At 39.8% G+C, this 20325-nt stretch overlaps 1 protein-coding gene across 1 annotated transcript; it reads left to right on the top strand.

Annotated features, from left to right (window-relative positions):
- Positions 1-1008: 1008 nt before the first annotated feature.
- LOC137839164 (uncharacterized) lies at positions 1009-1443 on the top strand. The gene has a single exon (XM_068648290.1). The coding sequence runs from the start codon at positions 1009-1011 to the stop codon at positions 1441-1443; it is 435 nt and encodes a 144-aa protein (XP_068504391.1).
- Positions 1444-20325: the final 18882 nt, after the last annotated feature.

Raw genomic sequence — 20325 nt, 5'->3', positions numbered from 1 at the left:
CTAGACGCTCTCCTTGGCTTGTGCCTTGGCTTCCTTGGGTAGGTGTGCTTGGCCCTCCTCCATCATGTCCTCCATGTCAGCACGACCAGGGGAAAGCCGAAGAGCCATCAATCTTTGATTCAGGACACGGCGAGGGTCCCCAGCATCAGCGTTTATCCGACCTCGCCCGAAGAAGAGGATTGTATGCAGGTGTGCGTCTTAAAAGAGGGGGGCACATGGATGACGCCCTATAGGCGTTACCTCGCAGATGGGATCCTCCCAGTAGAGCCCGAAGAGGGTAAGAAGATAAAGAAAAACTGTGCGAGGTACACTCTCGTGGATGGAGCACTATTCAGGCACGGGTTCATGCACCCGATTCTAACATGTGCGAGCGGAGGCGAGTGCACAAGGATAATGTCTGAGCTCCATGAAGGGATCTGTGGAAGCCATGTAGAGGGGAGGTCTTTAGCGTCCAAGGTGATCCGTGCGGGGTTCTACTGGCCGACAGTAAGGGAGGATTGTGTGAGGTATGCCCAGCGATGCAAGCAGTGCCAAATGCACGCTGACTGGCACAAGGCGCCTCCAGAAGAGCTGAGGTTAATTTATAGCCCGTGGCCTTTCCACACATGGGGAATTGACATTCTGGAGCCTTTTCCTATGGTGATAAGGCAAATGAAGTACTTGATAGTAGCCATCGAGTACTTCACAAAGTGGATAGAAGCAGAACCAGTGACACAGATTACTGCACACAAGGTACAACACTTCGTTTGGAAAAACATTGTGTGTCGATTCGGTGTGCCGAGGCGTCTGGTCTCGGATAACGGTACTCAGTTTGCAAGCCAGCAACTGGGGAAGTTGTGTGCAAAGGTAGGCATCAAACAGGTGTTTGCATCAGTCGAACACCCCCAGACGAAGGGGTAGGTAGAGTCCGCGAACAGAATTTTATTAAGGGGTTTGAAGAGGAGGCTTGAGAAAGCCAAAAGAGCATGGGCGGAAGAAGTACCGAGGATTGTGTGGGCTTATCATACCATGCCCCAGTCTTCCACCATGGATATGCCGTTCAGCCTAGTGTACGGGTCGGACGCCATGATCCCAGTGGAAATCCATGAGAGCTCACTGCGCTTTCAGAGTTTCGTGGCTGAAGAGTCCAACGAGGAGAGGAGGGTGAATCTAGACCTATTGGACGAGTCCAGGGAAGAGGCAAGAATAAAGGCTGAGGCAGTGAAGAGAAGGGTGGAGCACCAGTACAGCTCCAAGGTGAGGCCTCGTCAGTTCCAGGTAGTGGACCTCATCATGCGCAAGGCTCACCCGTACGAGTTAGAGAACAAGCTATCTCCCAAGTGGACCGGGCCCTTTAGAGTAACCGAGGCTAAGGGGAACGAATCGTACAGGCTTGAAACTCTGGAGGGAGGCCCTATTCCACGCACCTGGAATGCAACTAATTTGAAGTTTAACTTTAGTTAAAAACTTTATGTAGAACACAATTTAAAGGGGACACTCTTTTTCCCTCTCGGGGGTTTTTTAATGAGGTCACCCGAGTAAAAAGCAGTTTAAGCATTCATTGTCTCGAATTTCCCTTTCTCACAATGTAAAGAAACGTTAAAAGGAAAGGGTGCGGTTCATTAAGAACGAGCTCGCCACCATGGTGTGTAGACACCTCAGTAGGAGGGACGCGGATATCTCCTCTAGGCGTGAACACCAAGCGCGCGAACCAACTTGGACGTGAAGACACCCCAAAGGGAGTGCCGGGAGCGCACTCTTCGGGCGTGGGCGTCAAGTTTAAAAGGTACGCATAGTATAGTTAAATCTGGGCGTCTAGCCCCTGGGCAGGGGTTAACGGATTCCTTCGGGACGCCCCCTCCCCAGGTAAGAACGGGTAGCCCCGGTGTCTGATGTATAGACACCTCGCAAGGAAGTGGCGGGGGGCGCCTCCTTCGAGTGTGGGCATTGGGCAGTGAGGAAGTTCGGAGCAGTGGAAAGCCAGGCGACTTGGTGCAGATACACACCATGTAGGAGAAGTGCCATCCTTCGGGAAACCTTCTCCTTAGGCGTAATCACCAAGTCCCTGGTCATCTTGGTGTTTAGACACAGCGGGGACGATACGACACTACTTTCAGCATGCCTCTCCTCGGGCGTGGGCATCAAGTACACTGATCGCCTTGGTGTTTTTAGACACACCGAGGACGAGACAGCGCTGCCTCCAGGCAGGCCTCTCCTCGGGTGTGGGCACCAAGTGCGCAGAGATAAGAACCAGTTGCCTTGGTGTTTAGACACCCCGTGGACGATATGGCGCTGCTTCCAGCAGGCTTTTCCTCGGGCGTGGGCACCAAAGGGCAACTTTGTCCCAAGTGTCTAGACACGCTGAGGACGATACAACCTTGCGTTCAATAGGTCTCTCCTTGAGTGTGGGCACCCAGTACGAGCAGGTAGGCTTCAGCCAAGATAAGTCCTCCTTCGCCTCTGAGCGATGTCGAGGCTGGAAGAGCTAAGTCCTCCTTCGCCTCTGACCGATGCCGAGGCCAAAAGAGCTAAGTCCTCCTTCGCCTCTAAGCGATGCCGAGGCCAAAAGAGTTAAGTATAGATCGAAGGTAGGCATCGCAGTGCCACGAAGAAGGGCACGTGCTGCCTATAGTTCGCAAAGCAAGTAAGCAAGTCGAAGTAAGTCCAAGATAAAGTAACAGATAGACCTTTGAAAACAGCAAGGAGAGTCAATGGTCGACACGAAGATAAAGTAAAAACACGTTGACCAAGTAGTAAAGGAAAAGAAGAGTATACAAGAATATGAAGACAAAATGACTAATTATATTCAAGCATAGCAGTACAAAGAAATGGGCGTCCCTGAGGTTACACAATTAGAAAGGAGGCTAATCCTCAGGGATATATAAGGGTACGACTTTGCCTTCAACGATGTGGTTGAGAGGGCCGCAGCTAGAGGTGTTGATCCCTGGATTTGCGCAGGCCGCTTGAGCTATGGCCTCTGCGAACCCGTCAACGAAGGCACCCGCGACGTCATCGATAAGCTCTTTCTCTGCGGGAGGCCATCTCTTTGTCTTTAGCTGTTAAAGCTTCGTCCTTCTCTGCCCTCAGTTTTGCAAAATCAACTTCCAACAAGTAGAAGGCTTTGGTCTTGTCGTCGAGCGTCGCTTCAACCTCGCCCAGTTTTACCTCTCGATCAACACATTGGTCCTCGAGTTTCTTCGTTTTGATCTTGGAAGCTTCAGCCACATCCTTGATCTCAGCAACACCCGTGCGAAGAGGCACAACTTGCCCCATAAGTTTAGTGTAGCTCTGACCTGCTTCATGGAGTCTTTTGTTGGCGGCATCTTTCGCTTTTTGAGCTTCCTTCAAAGTCTCTTTGTAGGAAACCTCTTGATGGAACCAGCGACGCTCTTGGGCCTGAGTTTGCTCCTTCAGCGAGGTCAGCTCCTCCTCGAGGGCAAGGCAGCGGTTGGCTTTTGCCTCAGCTTGTTCTCGCCAAGAGCGGGCGTTGGAAAGGTATTCCCCAACGCAGTAGGCGACACCCTCTTCTGTGGTCGTGTCAGTTTGGTGCATGAAGCATTTTATGAAGCCTTGGACTGGTGGGGGAAGCTCTGGGACCGGCGCAGGTGTAGGTGTGGGTGCGGACTCAACCCCACCCCCCAAAGCCAGTTGATGGGGCGATGATGTGGCACTTGGAGGGTGCTCCCTTAGGGATTCAGCACCATGGTTGGAGGAAGAACGGGAGGTGACGACCTTGTTGGTCCTCCTCCTCTTGAAGACTTGCCCATCCTCGGTGTCTTCATCATCCTCAGAGGGAATCATCACCACCCCTTTGCCTTTGTCTAGGGGGGCTGGTGCGGTTGCAGTCTCGACCATGGCGATGGGCACGACCGCGATGGGAGGTGGAGAGCTAGGGTTGGGAGTGGCATGAGGGGAAGGAAGGTCTTGGGCAGTTGCTGTTGTGGGAGGTCTTGAGGGTGAGATGTTGGAGAAGTTGGAGGAGTAGGCTCAGGGGCTGGTTGCGTGGAAGCATCAGCTCCTTTGGATGTGGCTTTGCCCCGGTTTGCCAAAGCATTGGCAAGCCTCAACCTCTTGTTCATATCCATTTTTGAATCTGCACCAAGAAAGCAAACAAAGCAAGCATGAAGTATAATCAGCTACTCTATGGAGACCTAAGGCAAACAAGTAGTTCACACACGAACAAGAGTAAACGTTGGCAGAAGCAGAAATCAGAGAAAATAAGTAGGGAGTAATTCCCATACTAAGGTATTGGGTGAGGGCTTCGGAGTTATATTCACGCGCTATCAGCTCAGCAGTGTTCAAGACCCCCACGCTGGCGAAAATCAGGCAAACCTCTCGATCTGTTGAGGGTAGTTCGTCTAAGGTTTTGGGTTTGGTCAGCTTCAGTTTCTGTACCCAGTACAAGGGGAAGCCATCCAGCGCTGTGCGATCATGATCAGTGCAGCACACCCTGAAGAACTTGCCCCTCCATCCCTTGTAGGATTGTTGGAACAGAGATAGAAGGATCCTTCCGGCGATGCTGCTGAAGCTGACCCAGAGGCTTTTTGCTTGTTTATTGACCTCGAAGAAGTGAAGGAATATGTCCACGGAGGGGGGTTGGCCAAAGTACCCACAAAGAATTCCAAACGCCTTGACAAAGGCCCAGCTATTGGGGTGTAGCTGGGCAAGGGCGACGTTGATTTCGGTTAAGAGTTCTCTCTTGAACCCAGAGAAGGGCAAAGGCAGGCCTATGCGCTTGAACATGGTCTGATAGAAGAAGAAGAAGGCCTCCCCGTTGTTCGACCGGTCGTCCACACAAACGGGCTCCCCGGGTGTGCAAGAGCGCACATAGATGTAGGCATCATGCCTTTTGGCGAAGGCGTCGTGTTTGTAAACACCTGGTTCGCCTACATGGGCCCTCCAATTAGCTATGGTGGTTAAGGTTGAAGTCTCAGCCAACAGCTCATCAGAAGCCCAAGGGTACTGAGACTTGTAGTTGACGCTGGGAGGTGGAGGGTTGGCGGTGGTTTTGGTACGCGCCATTGCACAGTAAAGAAGGTTGAGAAAAAGAAATAACAAAGGTTCAGCAAACAAGGGTTATGGCGCAAAAGGGGAAGAAACCCCAGAAAAACCCTACCCACACGAGAAGCTCAGAAACAAGGGAGCGAAGAAGCGAGGAGGAAGAGCTCGAATGCGAGAAATATAAACAGACACAGGCAGTTATATCAGTACAAAAAGTTGAGAGAAAGAGCTATCGAAGAAGAAAAACCATACCTTTGAATGATCGGAAAAAGGAAGATTTTGGGTTTGAGGAGAGAGTTCAGAGAAAGCTTCGAGAAGAAGATGAATAGTGAAGAAATGGGGGGAATTGATGAAACAGTGCTCAGAGCGCGCGATTTTGAAAGGTATAACGTAAACCTTTAGAAGCGCTAGCGACGCTCAGCCTCAGCCGCAGGATTGGGCCACGTCTCGAGAGATTAATGCGCCACTTAAGTGTCACGTCACCAGCACAGAGAGCGTCACGTGGGACGGTAGGGCGAGGCCTTAGTCTTTTCGCTCAAAACGGTTATCAGCTCAAGACTTGGGGGCTTGTGTACCGACCCGTCCTCGGGCGTTGACCAAAGACAAACATACGATGGGACCCACCAAGGGGATCCAAGGAGGAAAGTTAGTGTTGACCGCCTTGGGCGTCGCCAGGCATGGGTGTCACCAGGCATGGGCGTCGCAGGTATGGGTGTCGCCAAGTGTGGGCGTCGCCAGCTTTGGGCGTCGGCAGGTTCAGGCGTCGCCCACCTTTAAAGGCGTGACCCGTTATCCTGAGAGCGTGCGTTGGGCCAGATGGTGCCACCCCCCGATACCCACGGGTAGGGAAGATCGTGGAGGGGACGAAACAGTGAGAGGCCACGGTACGGGCGTAGAGGCCTCAGGCCTCGGCACATAAGAACAGTAATAAAGAGAAGAGAAAGGTGGCTTCAAGGCCATATTTCCAGTACCAGCAGGGAGCGACCTGACTCATGAAGTACCCACGCCACCTTTGGAGAACTGCTGGGACAGACACGACCCGGGAGAGGGCCACGTCCCAAGGGTGATCTACGTGCATGGTGCGAGAGGAAGGCTGAGATACTCCCAGGGCGAATGACTAGAGGCTGGGGCGCATGAATTGGCACCCAGGTAGTCACCCCCTGCGCCAGATGCACTTCGAGGAGGGAAAACTTACGCGCTGGGATTTCCCTAAGTTGGGTTACAGCGTCGTAAGGCCTTCCGTGTGGAGTTGCGCTTAAGTCATAAGTGACACGTGGCAGTAGCACTGAAACCCAAGGTATATAAGCTTTCCTGAAAGCTTATAGAGGTACGTTCTCACATTCTTACACACACTTGAATCATTTGTGAGCTTACACATTGTACGCACGAGTGATTTGAGCACCAGAGAGAAGTTCGTTAGAATACAGTTACGCGCCTTCAGAACACCACAGTTACGGTGTTCCGATACGGATGTGCATAGTTTTTTCTGCCTACTGAATTGAGCGTCGGAGTGCAAACGACCGCTAGGGCGCCCTTTGTTCCCTCTGTTTCAGGTACTCACGGCGGCGAAGGGTGGTGATCTGGAACAAAGAAGAAGGAGTCATGTCTTAGCTGCGCACGAAGCACGATCTGGTCAACCGGCATGAACAAAAACATCTACCATAAATCATCCATATCAAAATCAATATATTCACATCTTATTTCAAACAATATTATGTATTACTCATAAATAATCAATCATGCAAACAAAATTTGAAATTGGTGACCACGTCACCCCCACATCCAAATCCTCTAGCCTAGGGTTCTATTGAAAATTTAAACTAGCTCTCCTTACTTGAACTTGAGCAGATGCTCACTAAGAGCTCCAAACCTACCAAAAGCTCAATGGTAGCTTAACCTGCACCATAGAGTCCTGATAAAAAATCTAACTACATAACTAGAACTCTGAGTTAATAGAGATTAACCCTGAAGCTAAAAGAGTCACATGCAAAGTCTATGCAAAGACAAACCTAACAAGTTCAAAATTTGACTTAAAGAGAATAACAAAAATGAATTTACTCTATTAAAGATTCTAATCAGGCAGTCTTGTAGTTTCACTGTCAGGAGTATGATGGCAGACTCTAATCGTCAAACTGATGAGCGAGGAAATCATAATCATAGAGAGAAGACAAAGGAAAGAATTTTATAGAGATGATGATTCTTTTAAAATGAAATCTGAAGAATTTCTATTTATATACTCTTTTAACTTTAATAATTAGAATATTGGGAAATGATGTTTTGACAACCCTAATAGATTTAGATATAAATATATATAGTAAAAGATAAATTTGTAATTAAATTATATGAAAAAATATTAAAATAATAGTATTAAGGAATGTAACGTGGTTGTATAAAAAATATGGGTTGTCAATATATTTTAATTTATATTATGACTTATAGTGATATGTTATATTAATATAACGTAATATAATAAAATATTAATATAATAAAATATTAAAATATTAAAATTATAATAATTGTAATAAAAACTATTAGTAATAAAAAATAGTAATAATAATAATAAAATTAAAATACTAATAATATCAATAATAATAATAAAATCACAATATAGTGAATCGTAACATAATAACAGTAATAATAAAAATAACCATAATGAAAAAATTCTAAAATTATTAATAATGATAAAATAATAAAAATAATAGAAATAAGAAAATGCATTTATAAATGATGAATTGCAATTTAATATTTAATTGAAATTAATTTATAATAATAAGGATGATTTTATTATTTATAATATTTTTAAAATACATTTTTGACGCATTTGGTCTTTGTGAATATTAAATATCAATCTTAGTAAACTTAATCTATTAATAGGGACAATAACGGTGTAGGATTTGACCTACAAGTATAAGAGTTCATCTTACTTGATCAACATATGAATTCATGTTCCACTTATGATAATCCATTATAAATATAAAAAATTACTTGGAAAGTGATTAAGTACTGAGTATTTTTCATTAAAAACATTGGTACAATCATAATCTTTTTTTCAAGAATATCACTAATTTTTAGATCACAAAAGAGATATATATTTCCTACCTAACCTTAAAGGTATTGAACATGTATTAAATAGTTCCAAGTTTGACTTATAAATATTCTGATCCAAAATGTTACTTTGAATTATCTATATATTCCTCTACTTGTGAAGTATTTTTTTAGACTCTACCATTATCTTGTAGTATATCAAACTATGACTTCTCAAACTCTTACACTCATCTGTTAGCATAATTCCAATTTATCACAAAGGAACACATGACCCGTTCTCATTTATCATGACATACTATTTGAAATTTTTAAATATAAAAATTATTGATGATATATTATTAAAATACATCATGTTGTTATTATATATATATATATATACTTGAATTATACTTAAAATAAAAATTAAAGTAATAATTTAAATAAATAATTATACGGACTTCATTATGTTACAAAGAATAATTTAAAAAAAAAACAGGCCATTATGTCATTAGAACACTAATGAAAAAATATTTTTTATGACGGTTAAAATATACTTTTCTATGTCGATTTTAGACCCGTCATTGATACAAATGATATAGAAAGTTTGTTCTTTTTTTTGACGGTTGTATAATTGTCATAAAAAATCACTTTCTATGTCAAGCCTAAAAGAATCGTTATAAAAAAAAAAATATTACTTTCTATGATAGATAATATTTTAACCGTCATGAAATATATTATTTTCTATAACAAATAATGTTTTAGTAATAACTGTCATTGAAAATGTATTTTTTTAAAAAAAATTCTAATACATTTATTTGTACAATATTTGTTGCAATAAAATAATTATAATTTTTTATTACTGATAAAAGTTAATTAAGAAAAGAGTAAATAATATTAAAAATTACACATGATGAATAAAAATGAATAAATAAAAACAAATATTGTAATAAATTTGAAAAGAAAAAAAGGAAGAGGAAACATAGTTGATGGGTTAAGGAAAGTGGGAAATAGTTACTATAGACAATAAATGCCACATTCTAGCCCTTTCAGCTGCAAAGCTTGCAGCAACCTGTGGTTCAAGAAGATATAGATAAGATTCAACAATATATATATTGAGATCACAACAATACTAAACAATCTACTGCAATAAAAAGTCGATCTTATCATATCACCATATTACATTAACTTAGTTTTGTCAACATCTGCCACAAAACTATAAATGCTATATTCGAGAAGAAAATATTTAATTATCCAAAATAAGAAAGTGCAGTAAATAATTTCTTAGGATTTTAAGTTATCCAATTGGAGTCTTTTAGTTTATTCGAAGATTTCCTTGTTAATAAAAATACTGTTTTAAACTAGTATCAAACTCCTTAAAATAATACTTCTTTATTAGTTAGAGTATTGTTACCTGATTCTTGGCCTTTTTGAAATTCTGCTTATTCAATAGTCTAAGGGTAATAACTCTTTCTTATTCGATTTTCTTTTCTCCACATGTACCATCTTGAGTAGTTACTGCAATAGATGGTCAACCTTGACTATCTTTTACATCTTCATTTTGTTTCTTAGCAGCTTTCTGCTTTTTATCCTGCCCCAAAAAACGAAAAACATCATCAAGTGGTTACCGTGATGAACACATAAATGTAGGATTGTATAATATATTAGAAATAATTTTACTACCACTTACCAAACTCTTTAGCCTCTCTTGCTGAATTAGCTCTCTAACAGGCCGATAAGCAACAATTGTGCACAAGTTCTACATTGGACAGGTTGTCAGTGAGTAAGTAGGGTAGTTAAAAGCACAAAAACCAAAGTAACACTTGTTACACGAAAGTTACGTCCAATGTGAACAAGTGTCAAAGAATATAATAGTAAAAACCTTAAGATCACTTCCAGTATATCCTTCTGTCATACTTGCAAGTTCTTTAAAATCAAGTTCATTGTCCACCTTCTCTTTTGCTAAAATAGTCTTCAAAATCTTTTCCCTGTTTTCCACAGATCGTAGTGCTACCATAATTTAACATTAAATAGACTCAAATGATAAGAAATATTGTTGAGCTTCATGGTCTTAGGTTGTCATACACATATATCAGAGATCAATCATTGGCTATAATATTGCACCTCTCATCTGCTTTCTCCCACCCTTAAACATAAGGAAGATGAAGTACTAATACTATGAATACAAATGAGAAAGTAGAAATGTAGTGGCAAGATGAAGGATGGATATAAAGTCAAGAACTATTATAGGTACCTTCTTTCAAATCGCCTAATAATAGCTTCACCAAGATCAAATGGCCTATTGGTTGTAGCAAAAACAAGGATTCTTTCCCTTTGCTTTGTCAAAAGTTCATCCCAAGTGATACAAACTAGCTTGGCAAACAGATGACTAGGGACACAACAAACACTTCACAATTAAGTCAGTCACCTCAGCATCCAAGACAAGGCCCCACCAAACTTCAAAAAGGACCTAGCAGAAGAAGAACTAGACATAGGCTAGAGCATCTGATATTCTTTCTTCTGGTATTTTTAAAAGACAAGTTTATGTAAATAATTTGGGCTCACTGTGGGGGTCCAAATAGAATAATAAGATAGAGTAGGGTGCGCTTAGTAATTTGGGCTTATGTCAAACCCACCTTTCTATTAGAATATATGGTCTTAAACAAGAGAGGGGTTAATTGTTTATGAAAGATTTTCGTAAACTTTGAAGGTATAATGAAGTTCAAAGCAGAATCACAGGTATAGAAATCCAAAAAGCAATCAATTAAAACTATTTAAGTTGATTAACAGAAAATCAACCAGTTGTTTTTGCGATTCAACCGGTTGTTTATATCAGCTGAATTGAAAACAACTTAAAAACATAATTTAAATGAGTTCAGGGTAACAAAAAAGGACACAAGCAATTTATATTGGTTCACTCTTATCCCAAGAGCTACATCCAGTCCCCAGAAACCATTGGGTATCTACTATGCAATCAAAATCCAGATTACAAACACACCACCAAAGAAGTGACATTGAACACCTCAAGTCACACACTTCCTTTGGCATACAAACACCACAGAAATTAGAACACCCTTTGATTCTGCACTTACACATCAATATTTAGAAATACAATAGATTCAGAAAGGATTACATCTGATGAAGATCAAATCAAAAGATTACAGCAATCCTGTTCTTGCCGGTTGACTCGAAACGCCTTCGTGCGTCTATGTCACGCTCACGTCCAGAGTCCTTATGTTCGCGTGTGCTTTCGCTGTGATGAACACCTGAAACACAAAGACAATGGTGCCCTAGCGGTTGTTTGCACTCCGACACTCAAGTTAGTACTAGGGCTAGGAAACACCAAAAACTGTATACTCTTGCTCTTGTGTGTGTGTAACGGCGCAAGAGGATTCTCCCCCCCGGCCAAGTTTGTTAACTTACTATTTATAGACTGAAACTAGGGTTTCTTGTTTACCTGAAATGGGCCTTTCTGATGGGCGGACCCAACACTGTTGTTACCTTACTCTTAGGATAACCTAGCGCGTGGGGTCCCTAACTGGAGTGCAACCTCTGACGGGATGACCACCTGGATTCCTCCTCGTGCACCTGATCTCTGGGGTCACCCGCCTCTGAGAGTGGCCTAGCTGCTCACGTGCCATGCATGCACCTCGCCCTTGATCGTGGCCCTTCCTGGCCATACCCTTCCAGTGGCTTTTATACTTTGCGTCACGCCTGAATGCGTCGTCCACTCTACATGCATGGGCACTCGTGATCTAGGCTTCTCCCTTACTGATAATTGGTGTGTGATCTGGGGTCCACTGCTCGTGGTCCTTCTCTTACTGTTTGGATTTCTGATGCCCGACCTCTCCATACTGTTTAGTGGCAAGTCGGTACATCCTGATGACCGATGTCTGACCACTCTCGGCTCCTTGGCGCATGTGCTTTGCAGGGTACTGGTCCGCGCTGCTCCTGGGACCCGCTTACGTGGCACCAACATTACCAGTGATTTAGTCAACGCCCAGGGACTGGTCGGTACAAATCCCATTCCACTTATTTGAGAAAACCCAAAAGCTTGAATGCAAATCTTGAAAACTCAAATCTCTTTTCACACTCTCTCAAATGTCTCAAAATTGTTATCTTGCTTTAAGAGAGTATAACAACCTCTTTTAAATTTAAAGCTGATTTGCAAACTTAATAGAAAACATTTAAAGCTGATTTGCAAACTTAACAGAAATTATGTTATGGGTTTTCAACAAACAATCAGTTGAATCCTCGAAACAACCGATTGAATTGGTTTGACAGCAAAGTCAACCAAGTCAAACAACTTCAAACCCTTTTCAAAAACCTCTAAGTGATAAATAACCGATTGAAACGACAAAACAACAGGTTGTTTTTCCACTTTTTCATAAAATAATCTTTTTCAAAAAGGTTTTGATTCCAAACTGTTTTAGATTCAAACAAAGAGTGGATTACACATCATTCTACCCAAAACCCACCCACACACACAGCTACTCCAGCCTTCCATCAAACACCATGGATTTGGAGACATCAAAGCTACAAGATCATCTTTGATCAACAATCTCCCCCTATTTGATGAAGACAAATCCTTGGTTGCTTGTGTTGATCTGTTTGAATATAAACCAATACCTGCAAAACAAAAACTATACTAACACAAAGCATATATAGTAGCAGGTTATGAAGGCACACAAACCAATTTTGTACATAACCAAAATAGTAGAAAAACCAGTAAAAAAAATGCCAAATACAGTGAGTGTAGCAGCAACAATGTAGCAGAATTAACAACTTCAAATCAAAGTTTGTAGTAGCAGCATACACAACACATAAACCAACACTTTCTCCCCCTAATTATATTCACAAATAGAATGAAGAAAGGGATAAAAACAGAATTAAATTGTCCACAAAAGATAAATAAAGCAAGATAAGCATAAACAATAACTAAACTTTGATTCAATCTTCCTTTCCATATTGGAACAACTTCAATATGTTCATCAAGGTTCTGGAAACGTGTATCCATGCTTTGAAATTTGTCATCAAAGTTATAAAAAATTGTAGCACAAAATTCATGGAGATTCCTTTTGGTTTTCAGCAAAGCTGTCCATCCTATTAACCATAAACCTCTCAAAAGGAGACATTAAGAGAATCCTTTCTCCTTGAATTCCAACATTTGTTCCAACACCTATATCAGCAATAACATGTTCTTCTTGAGCATCAACTTCGGCACCTTCAGCATCAAGATCTTCCTCTTCTTGTCCAGCTTGCACACCACTTGAGGAACCACCTTGATCACCATCTTTGCTCACCCATTTTTCACCAATCTTGGTGAAATCCATCTTGCTAAGTGAACCATTGTTCACTTCAAAAGATTATTTCACAACTTTAGTATGTTCTTCCTCAAGGTCCACTTCAAAATAATTCAAGAATTTAGAAATCAATACAACATATGGATAGTGATAGTCACTTAACATCATTGATTTCTGCATGTGTTCCTTAATGATGTGGATCCAATTGATCATGACCTTGTTCATAATGCAATACATGTATACAAGATCCTTCTCAGTAAGCACAAAATGATTGCTCCCCCTAGGTGTGAGCATCCATGTCACAATAAAGGCAATTAGCCTTTCATTCAATTTAAGACCTCCAACTGAAAAAATTCTTACTTTTGCATGAGGATTCTTCAAGCAATTCTTGTAAAACTATATTTTGTTAAATTCCTCCACCACACCAATGTTCCCTTTGTTGATTCGCAGCCCTGCATACTTTAATCCAGTGATGGCAGTCCATACTTCATGTGTAATCTCCATATCAACCCCTTTTACATGAGAAACAAGGTTATTTCTGACAAATTGAAGGTTGGTATAGAAAACCCTTATAAGATCAGGATAAATTTTCCCTGACATCTCCAAGAACCTCTTCAGCATCTGTTCCTTGAGAAGACTTCTTAGCTCAACCAACTTCTGCTCCTTTAACCAGTTGAAAGAAAAAAGCTTTGGGTTGTTTATTGTCTTCCTACTTGCTTCATGAAGATATTTCTCAATCTTTTCATTTTCACCCGAGAACCATGCCTCAATGCGTCCTCCCCTTCTTACAGCCCTTGTTTTGATCTTTTTTTACGAAGGGGGTGTGGGTTCCATGAAGACAAAGAGAAAAATAGAAAAGCAAAATGAGATTTTTGGGCAGATTTAAAACCAATAAGAGATGTGGCAATGGGTTGTTTTTGTGAAGAGAAACAACTGCATATGAGTTTATATAGTCACAGTAGTTCCAATCCTTGGCATTTAGTGGGTTTCAGTCTTTAAAAAGAGAATTTGGTCCAAGACTACACAGTGGCACGTCACTTAGTGACAGATTTCACATGATGGCACATGAAGACTTTGACTAGTTATAAAGGTTCTTAATTATCCAAGAAATTGTGGAATATATTCCATTAATGACAAAAGTAACACCCTTCTGAATGAAATCAGACCCATGATAAATGCACTTTGACCCATAAATGCTAGGGGAAAGAATCTGCAACAGGAAGAATGCAAAACAAATTAATTCAATTTAATGTAGTGTTGTTAGAGGGAAACAATCGATTGTTTCGTGAAGACAGTCAATTGTTTTTCTGTGACAGCAACTTAAGCATTTCACATATTAGAATTGATAGGCAAAGATGAATCAGAAAGGAAGACTTCATATAGACATTACATATATGAAAGATAAAGACATCAATCAATATTTTTCATACTACAGAATTAAAGAAAGTTCAAGAGAAGAAAATAAAAAAAAGGAAAGTCTTATCCTTTTGACAAAGTAGTTCTTTCAATAAGTCATTGTCCATGATCAAGAAATTTCACTTGGCCTCCAAGAGGACTAAGCTGGTACAACACAGTAATTGGAAGTCCAGAAGGTCCCTTCATAAGCTTGATCTTTTGAATCAAGACTCCTTGATCACTTAACAATCCTGCAAAACCATGAAATCAAGTAACAAGATTTGGTCCCCTTAATAATGTGGGTCCTTTGATATTAACTTTATCACGAGGAACCTCAGAATTCTTGGGAATCCATCTCATAACACCTCTCGGAACAAAATATTTCTAATATTGTAAAATCTAACAAATTGACCTCTCTTCATGCAATAAAAGCATGTAACAACCGGTTGTTTTGATTTTTCAATCGGTTGTTTTTCTGAAAGTTTTGAAAAAGACTTTGAAAACTCATTCTTCTTGCTCTGTGGATTAAAACCTAAACCTGCTTTTCCAAAAACACAATTTTGAGATGCCAAGACATTCTCAAAGTTGGATTTACCTTTTGAAAGCCTATCTACAATTTTCACAAGATAGTGAACCTTCATTTCAAGAGATTCACAATTTTCACAAACAAGAGAATCACACTTGTAAGAAGAGTTCTTGTAAAGCATTTCTAGATTTTCAAAATCAGTTTTTGAATTCTCCAACTCTTTTTCCAGTGCCTTGACTCTTTTTTCAAGCCAGTTATTCAACCCTTTCAATCGGTTGTTTAAGAGTGCCAAACGATTAGCTTCCTCATGTGTTTCTTTAAAAGCTTGAAGAAGTTGACTACAATTTTCAGCATTTAAAGAAGTACAAGAACTTACACTACTTGCATCATCCCCTTCCTTGGCCATCAAGCATAGATTAGCTTCTTCATCTTCACTTGATGAGGAGCTTGATGAAGAGATATCATTTTCATCCCAAGCAATGTATGCTCTTTTCGATTTTGCTTTCTTTTTCTTCTTGCTTGCCTTCTTCTCTTTATTTTGGCGTTCAGCCTTTATGTGCCCCTACTCTCCACGACCATAACAAGTATAATTCTTAGCATTAAAATCACTAGTTTTCTTGTTGCCATACCTTTCTTTATTGGAGTCTTTGTTGCGGTTCTTCTTCAAGAATTTGCTGAACTCTTTGGACAACAAACTAAGAGTTTCTCCTTCACTCTCATCACTTGAAACTTGATTGTTCTTGTGCTTAGCAATTTTCAAGGCAGTGTTTCTTACATGCTTATCTTCACTCTCTTGAATGTTGAATCTATTCATCTCCAACTCATGTTCCCTAAGCTTTCCAAACAAGAAGGTTGTAGTCAAAGATGTTAAGTCCCTTGATTATGAGATAGTCGTGACTTTAGGTTGCCAAGATCTATCAAGACATTTGAGAATCTTGATATTCAACTCTTCTTTGTCAAAGACCTTTCCAAGACTCATGAGATGATTGACAATGTGAGTGAACCGCTTTTGCACATCCGCAATTGATTCTCCTTTGAGCATTCTGAACATCTCATACTCTTGGATTAGAGTGTGTTTCCTTGCCCTCTTTACATTGTTCGTTCCTTCATGAGTTACCTCTATAGTACCCCACATCTCCTTAGAAGATCCGCATTCAGAGACCCTGAAAAACTCATCAGAATTTAAGGCAGAGGTGATAATATTTTTTGCAATGCAATCAAACTTTGCTCTTTTGTTTTCTGCATCAGTCCATTGGGACCAAGGCTTTTCAATAGAAACACCATTCTTTTCAAGCTTAGGAATAAAAGGGCCATTTTCAATTGCATCCCATATTCCTTTATCAAGAGATTCAACAAAGATCTTCATACGTACCTTCCAAAATTGGTAATTCAAACCACAAAACAAAGGTGGTCTATTTATTGATGCACCCTCCCCAAAGGGTAATTTTTCAGCGATAAGAAAAAGATTTTTAGGACCAAACATGAGTAATTTTCAAGTACCAAGCTCTTGATGTCAATTGTTAGAATATATGGCCTTAAACAAGAGGCGGGTTAATTGTTTATGAAAGATTTTCGCAAACTTTGAAGGTATCATGAAGTTCAAAAAAGAATCACAGATATAGAAATTCAGAAAGCAATCAATTAAAATTGTTTAAGTTGATTAACAGAAAATCAACCGGTTGTTTTTGCGATTCAACCGGTTGTTTATATCAACTGAATTGAAAACAGCTTAAAAGCAGAATTTAAATAAGTTCAGGGTAAGAGAAAAGCACACAAGCAATTTATACTGGTTCACTCTTATCCCAAGAGCTACATTCAGTCCCCAAAAACCACTGGGTATTTACTATGCAATCAAAATCCAGATTATAAACACATCACCAAAGAAGTGACCTTGAACACCTCAAGTCACACACTTCCTTTGGCAACACAAACACCACAAAAATCAGAACACCCTCTGATTCTACACTTACACACCAATATTTAGAAATACAATAGATTCAGAAAGGATTACACCTGATGAAGATCAAATCAAAAGATTACAACAATCCTATTCCACTTCTTTGAAAAAATCCAAAACCTTGAATGCAAATCTTGAAAACTCAAATATGTTTTCACACTCTCTCAACAAATGTCTCAAAATTGTTATCTTACTTTAAGAGAGTATAACAACCTTTTTTAAATACTCCAAAAGTTGTTAAAAACATTTAAAGCAGGAGCCTATTCAATTAGAAAACATTTAAAGGTTATTTGCAAACACAATAGAAATTCTGTTATGGGTTTTCAACAAACAATCGGTTGAATCCTCGAAACAACCGATTGAATTGGTTTGACAGCAAAGTCAACCAAGTCAAACAGCTTCAAACCATTTTCAAAAACTTCTAAGTGATAAAGAACCGATTGAAACAACAAAACAACAGGTTGTTTTTCCACTTCTTCATAAAACAATCTTTTTCAAAAAGGTTTTGATTCCAAACTGTTTTAGATTCAAACAAAGAGTGGATTACACATCATTCTACCCAAAACCCACCCACACACACAACAACTCCAGCCTTCCATCAAACACCATGGATTTGGAGACATCAAAGCTTCAAGATCATCCTTGATCAACACTTTCATGACATGTGCACCTAGGTTTAAGGTTTCTTTGACCTACCTTCTAGAAGTTTTCTCACAAATGACTCCTCTACAACTCTCACTCTTGCTCCCCAAGTCACTCTCTCCTATATAAAGGGTGTCTTGCCTCCTATAATTTACACATTGAATTTTGAATAGAAAAGTAACTCTGTTAGAGTGTTTAGTGAGTTGAGTCTCCTAGAATTTAGGTCTTATCTTGAGTGCTCTAAACTTCAAGTGGCGACTCTTAACCACTCATCTTTGAGTCTCCTCCACCTCCAAGTGGCGTGACCACACCTTCATCATCCTAAGCTACTTTTTCCTTTCATCTTTTTATTTTTTCATTCCTTTATGTTCTTGTGTGTATCTTTTTCTATTCAATTTCCATTTTCTTTCTTTCCCTTATATGCTCTTTAATTTCGAACCTATTCATCATCAACATCATGTAATTGTGTTTTCTCTTTGTCCTCTAGAAGTGAACATTCACACGTACTTAACCACTTGGTTAAGTTCGTGTCCAGTGGGAATCTTTTTTGGGTTTTCACCTTAAATTGCTAATCTCAAAAAGCTTAATCAAAAGGAGAATTTCAAGTTCAAAATTACTAAAAGGAGAATTCTTTTTATGTGGCAAATTGTTTTCATATTTGTGGAATTTATCCTTCTTGCTTTTACAATTTCTAAAAATAAAAAACTTCATAGTTAAAAGTTTAAGTAAGTTTCTTTGAACATATGGTCTAATTGGGTTTTTATTTATTTTTGTAGGCACAATCGAGAGAACAACTCTAGGGTGAAGGAATGTACAAACATATCTAAGAAGACCTCCAAGTCATCAAAACATAAACTAGAGCTTTGATTAGAAGAACACAAGAAGACTGAGTTTTTGTTGACTAGTCAACATCATTTTTGGGCCACGCTTTAGCTTAAATAAATTGTATAAAGTTGTTTAGGATTTCATGGGCCATGTATTGGGCCAAGTAGCATAGGTTTTTGGGCTTGTTTCTGGACCAATAGTAAAATAGGTCTAGTTAGGGTTAAACGTGACTAGTTAGGGTAACAGTTGGGCTTCTTTGAGCCCAATGTAACCCTAAAACGTCTAGGGTATGTTGGAGGATGAAAATTACCTTGGCATACAGCTCAAGGACGTCCACATGACAGTCTAGGAGTGGAGAGGATTTAACATGGAAGGTGTGAGCTAAACATGGAAAGCATGACTCCACACGACACCTTCTCATTGGAGAGTTTTATTTTGAATTTTCAAATTTTTGCTCCAAAATGTTCAACCCTCTCTCCAATAAGTTGAGGTGCTTGGCTCTCAAATTCTAAGATCAAATATATAAGTGAATTATTGCCAAGTTTGCAAGCTTTCTCATTGCCTTGTCTAGACTCTCTAGGATAGACACCTTGATCTTTTTATTCACCTTTTTCCAAGTGATTTGACCCAACCAATCACTCTCCCTACTTCTCATGCACCTCTAAGGAAACCACAGCTCCATTGGAGCCATCCTTGTCCACTTCCTCCATCAAGCTTTCGCACAAGTTCATAAAAAATCCAAGAAACCAATCGGTCATGAAGGCGACACCATCAAACTTGGGAGGCATGATACAAACCATCTCGACAAACAGATGACTAGGGACACAACAAACACTTCATAATTAAGTCAGTCATCTCAGCATCCAAGACAAGGCCCCACCAAACTTCAAAAGGACCTCAGTAGAAGAAAAACTGGACATAGGCTAGTGCATTAGATGTTCTTTCTTTTGGTTTGTTTAAAAGACAAGTTTATGTAATTAAAACGGGCTCATTGTGGGGGTACAAATAGAAAAATAAGATAGAGTAGGGTGTGCTTAGAAATTTGGGCTTGTGTCAAGCCCACCTTTCATGACATGTGCACCTAGGTTTAGGGTTTCGTTGACTTACCTTCTAGAATGGTTCTCACAAATGATGCCTTTACCCCTCTCACTCTTGCTCCTCAAGTCACTCTCTCCTATATAAAGGGTTCCTTGCCTCCTGTAATTTACACACTGAATTTTGAATAGAAAAGAAACTTTGAATAGAAAACAAACAAATTAAAACTGAAATTTAGTCAAGAAAGATAATTCAAGACTTAAAATTACCAAACTAACAAAGAAATTTATTCAAAATAAGCAATAAAAACAAACTAACAAATAAGCAAATAAACAGAAAACAAAATAACCGAAAAATAAAATAAGACAAAATTCAAATAATTGAAAAGAAAAGATAATTAGAAAGATAAAACCATATTTTTGCTCAATCCTCTCTTCTTAAGAAGTCATCCAGCTTTTTGTTAAAATCTTTATCTACAGTCTTGCTTCTTTTGCTGGATCTGCCCCCTGAATAATAGAACCTGTCCTCAGGTCAAAATACATAACCTGCAAAATGATTAGGAGGCATACAAGATTTTTTTTTTTTTTTGAAAAATAAAATAAACAAAGGTAACAACATAAAACTAAAATGCGGACAGGGTT

Source organism: Phaseolus vulgaris, chromosome 3, assembly GCF_000499845.2.
Source record: "Phaseolus vulgaris cultivar G19833 chromosome 3, P. vulgaris v2.0, whole genome shotgun sequence".
Taxonomy (NCBI): Eukaryota; Viridiplantae; Streptophyta; class Magnoliopsida; order Fabales; family Fabaceae; genus Phaseolus; species Phaseolus vulgaris.
The sequence above is the reverse complement of the archived record's forward strand: the minus strand, read 5'-3'. Positions and strand labels throughout refer to the sequence as shown.

Bases quoted from the DNA above. Each gene is read 5' to 3' on its own strand.
- LOC137839164 (XM_068648290.1), top strand. From the start codon at position 1,009: ATGCCCCAGTCTTCCACCATGGATATGCCGTTCAGCCTAGTGTACGGG.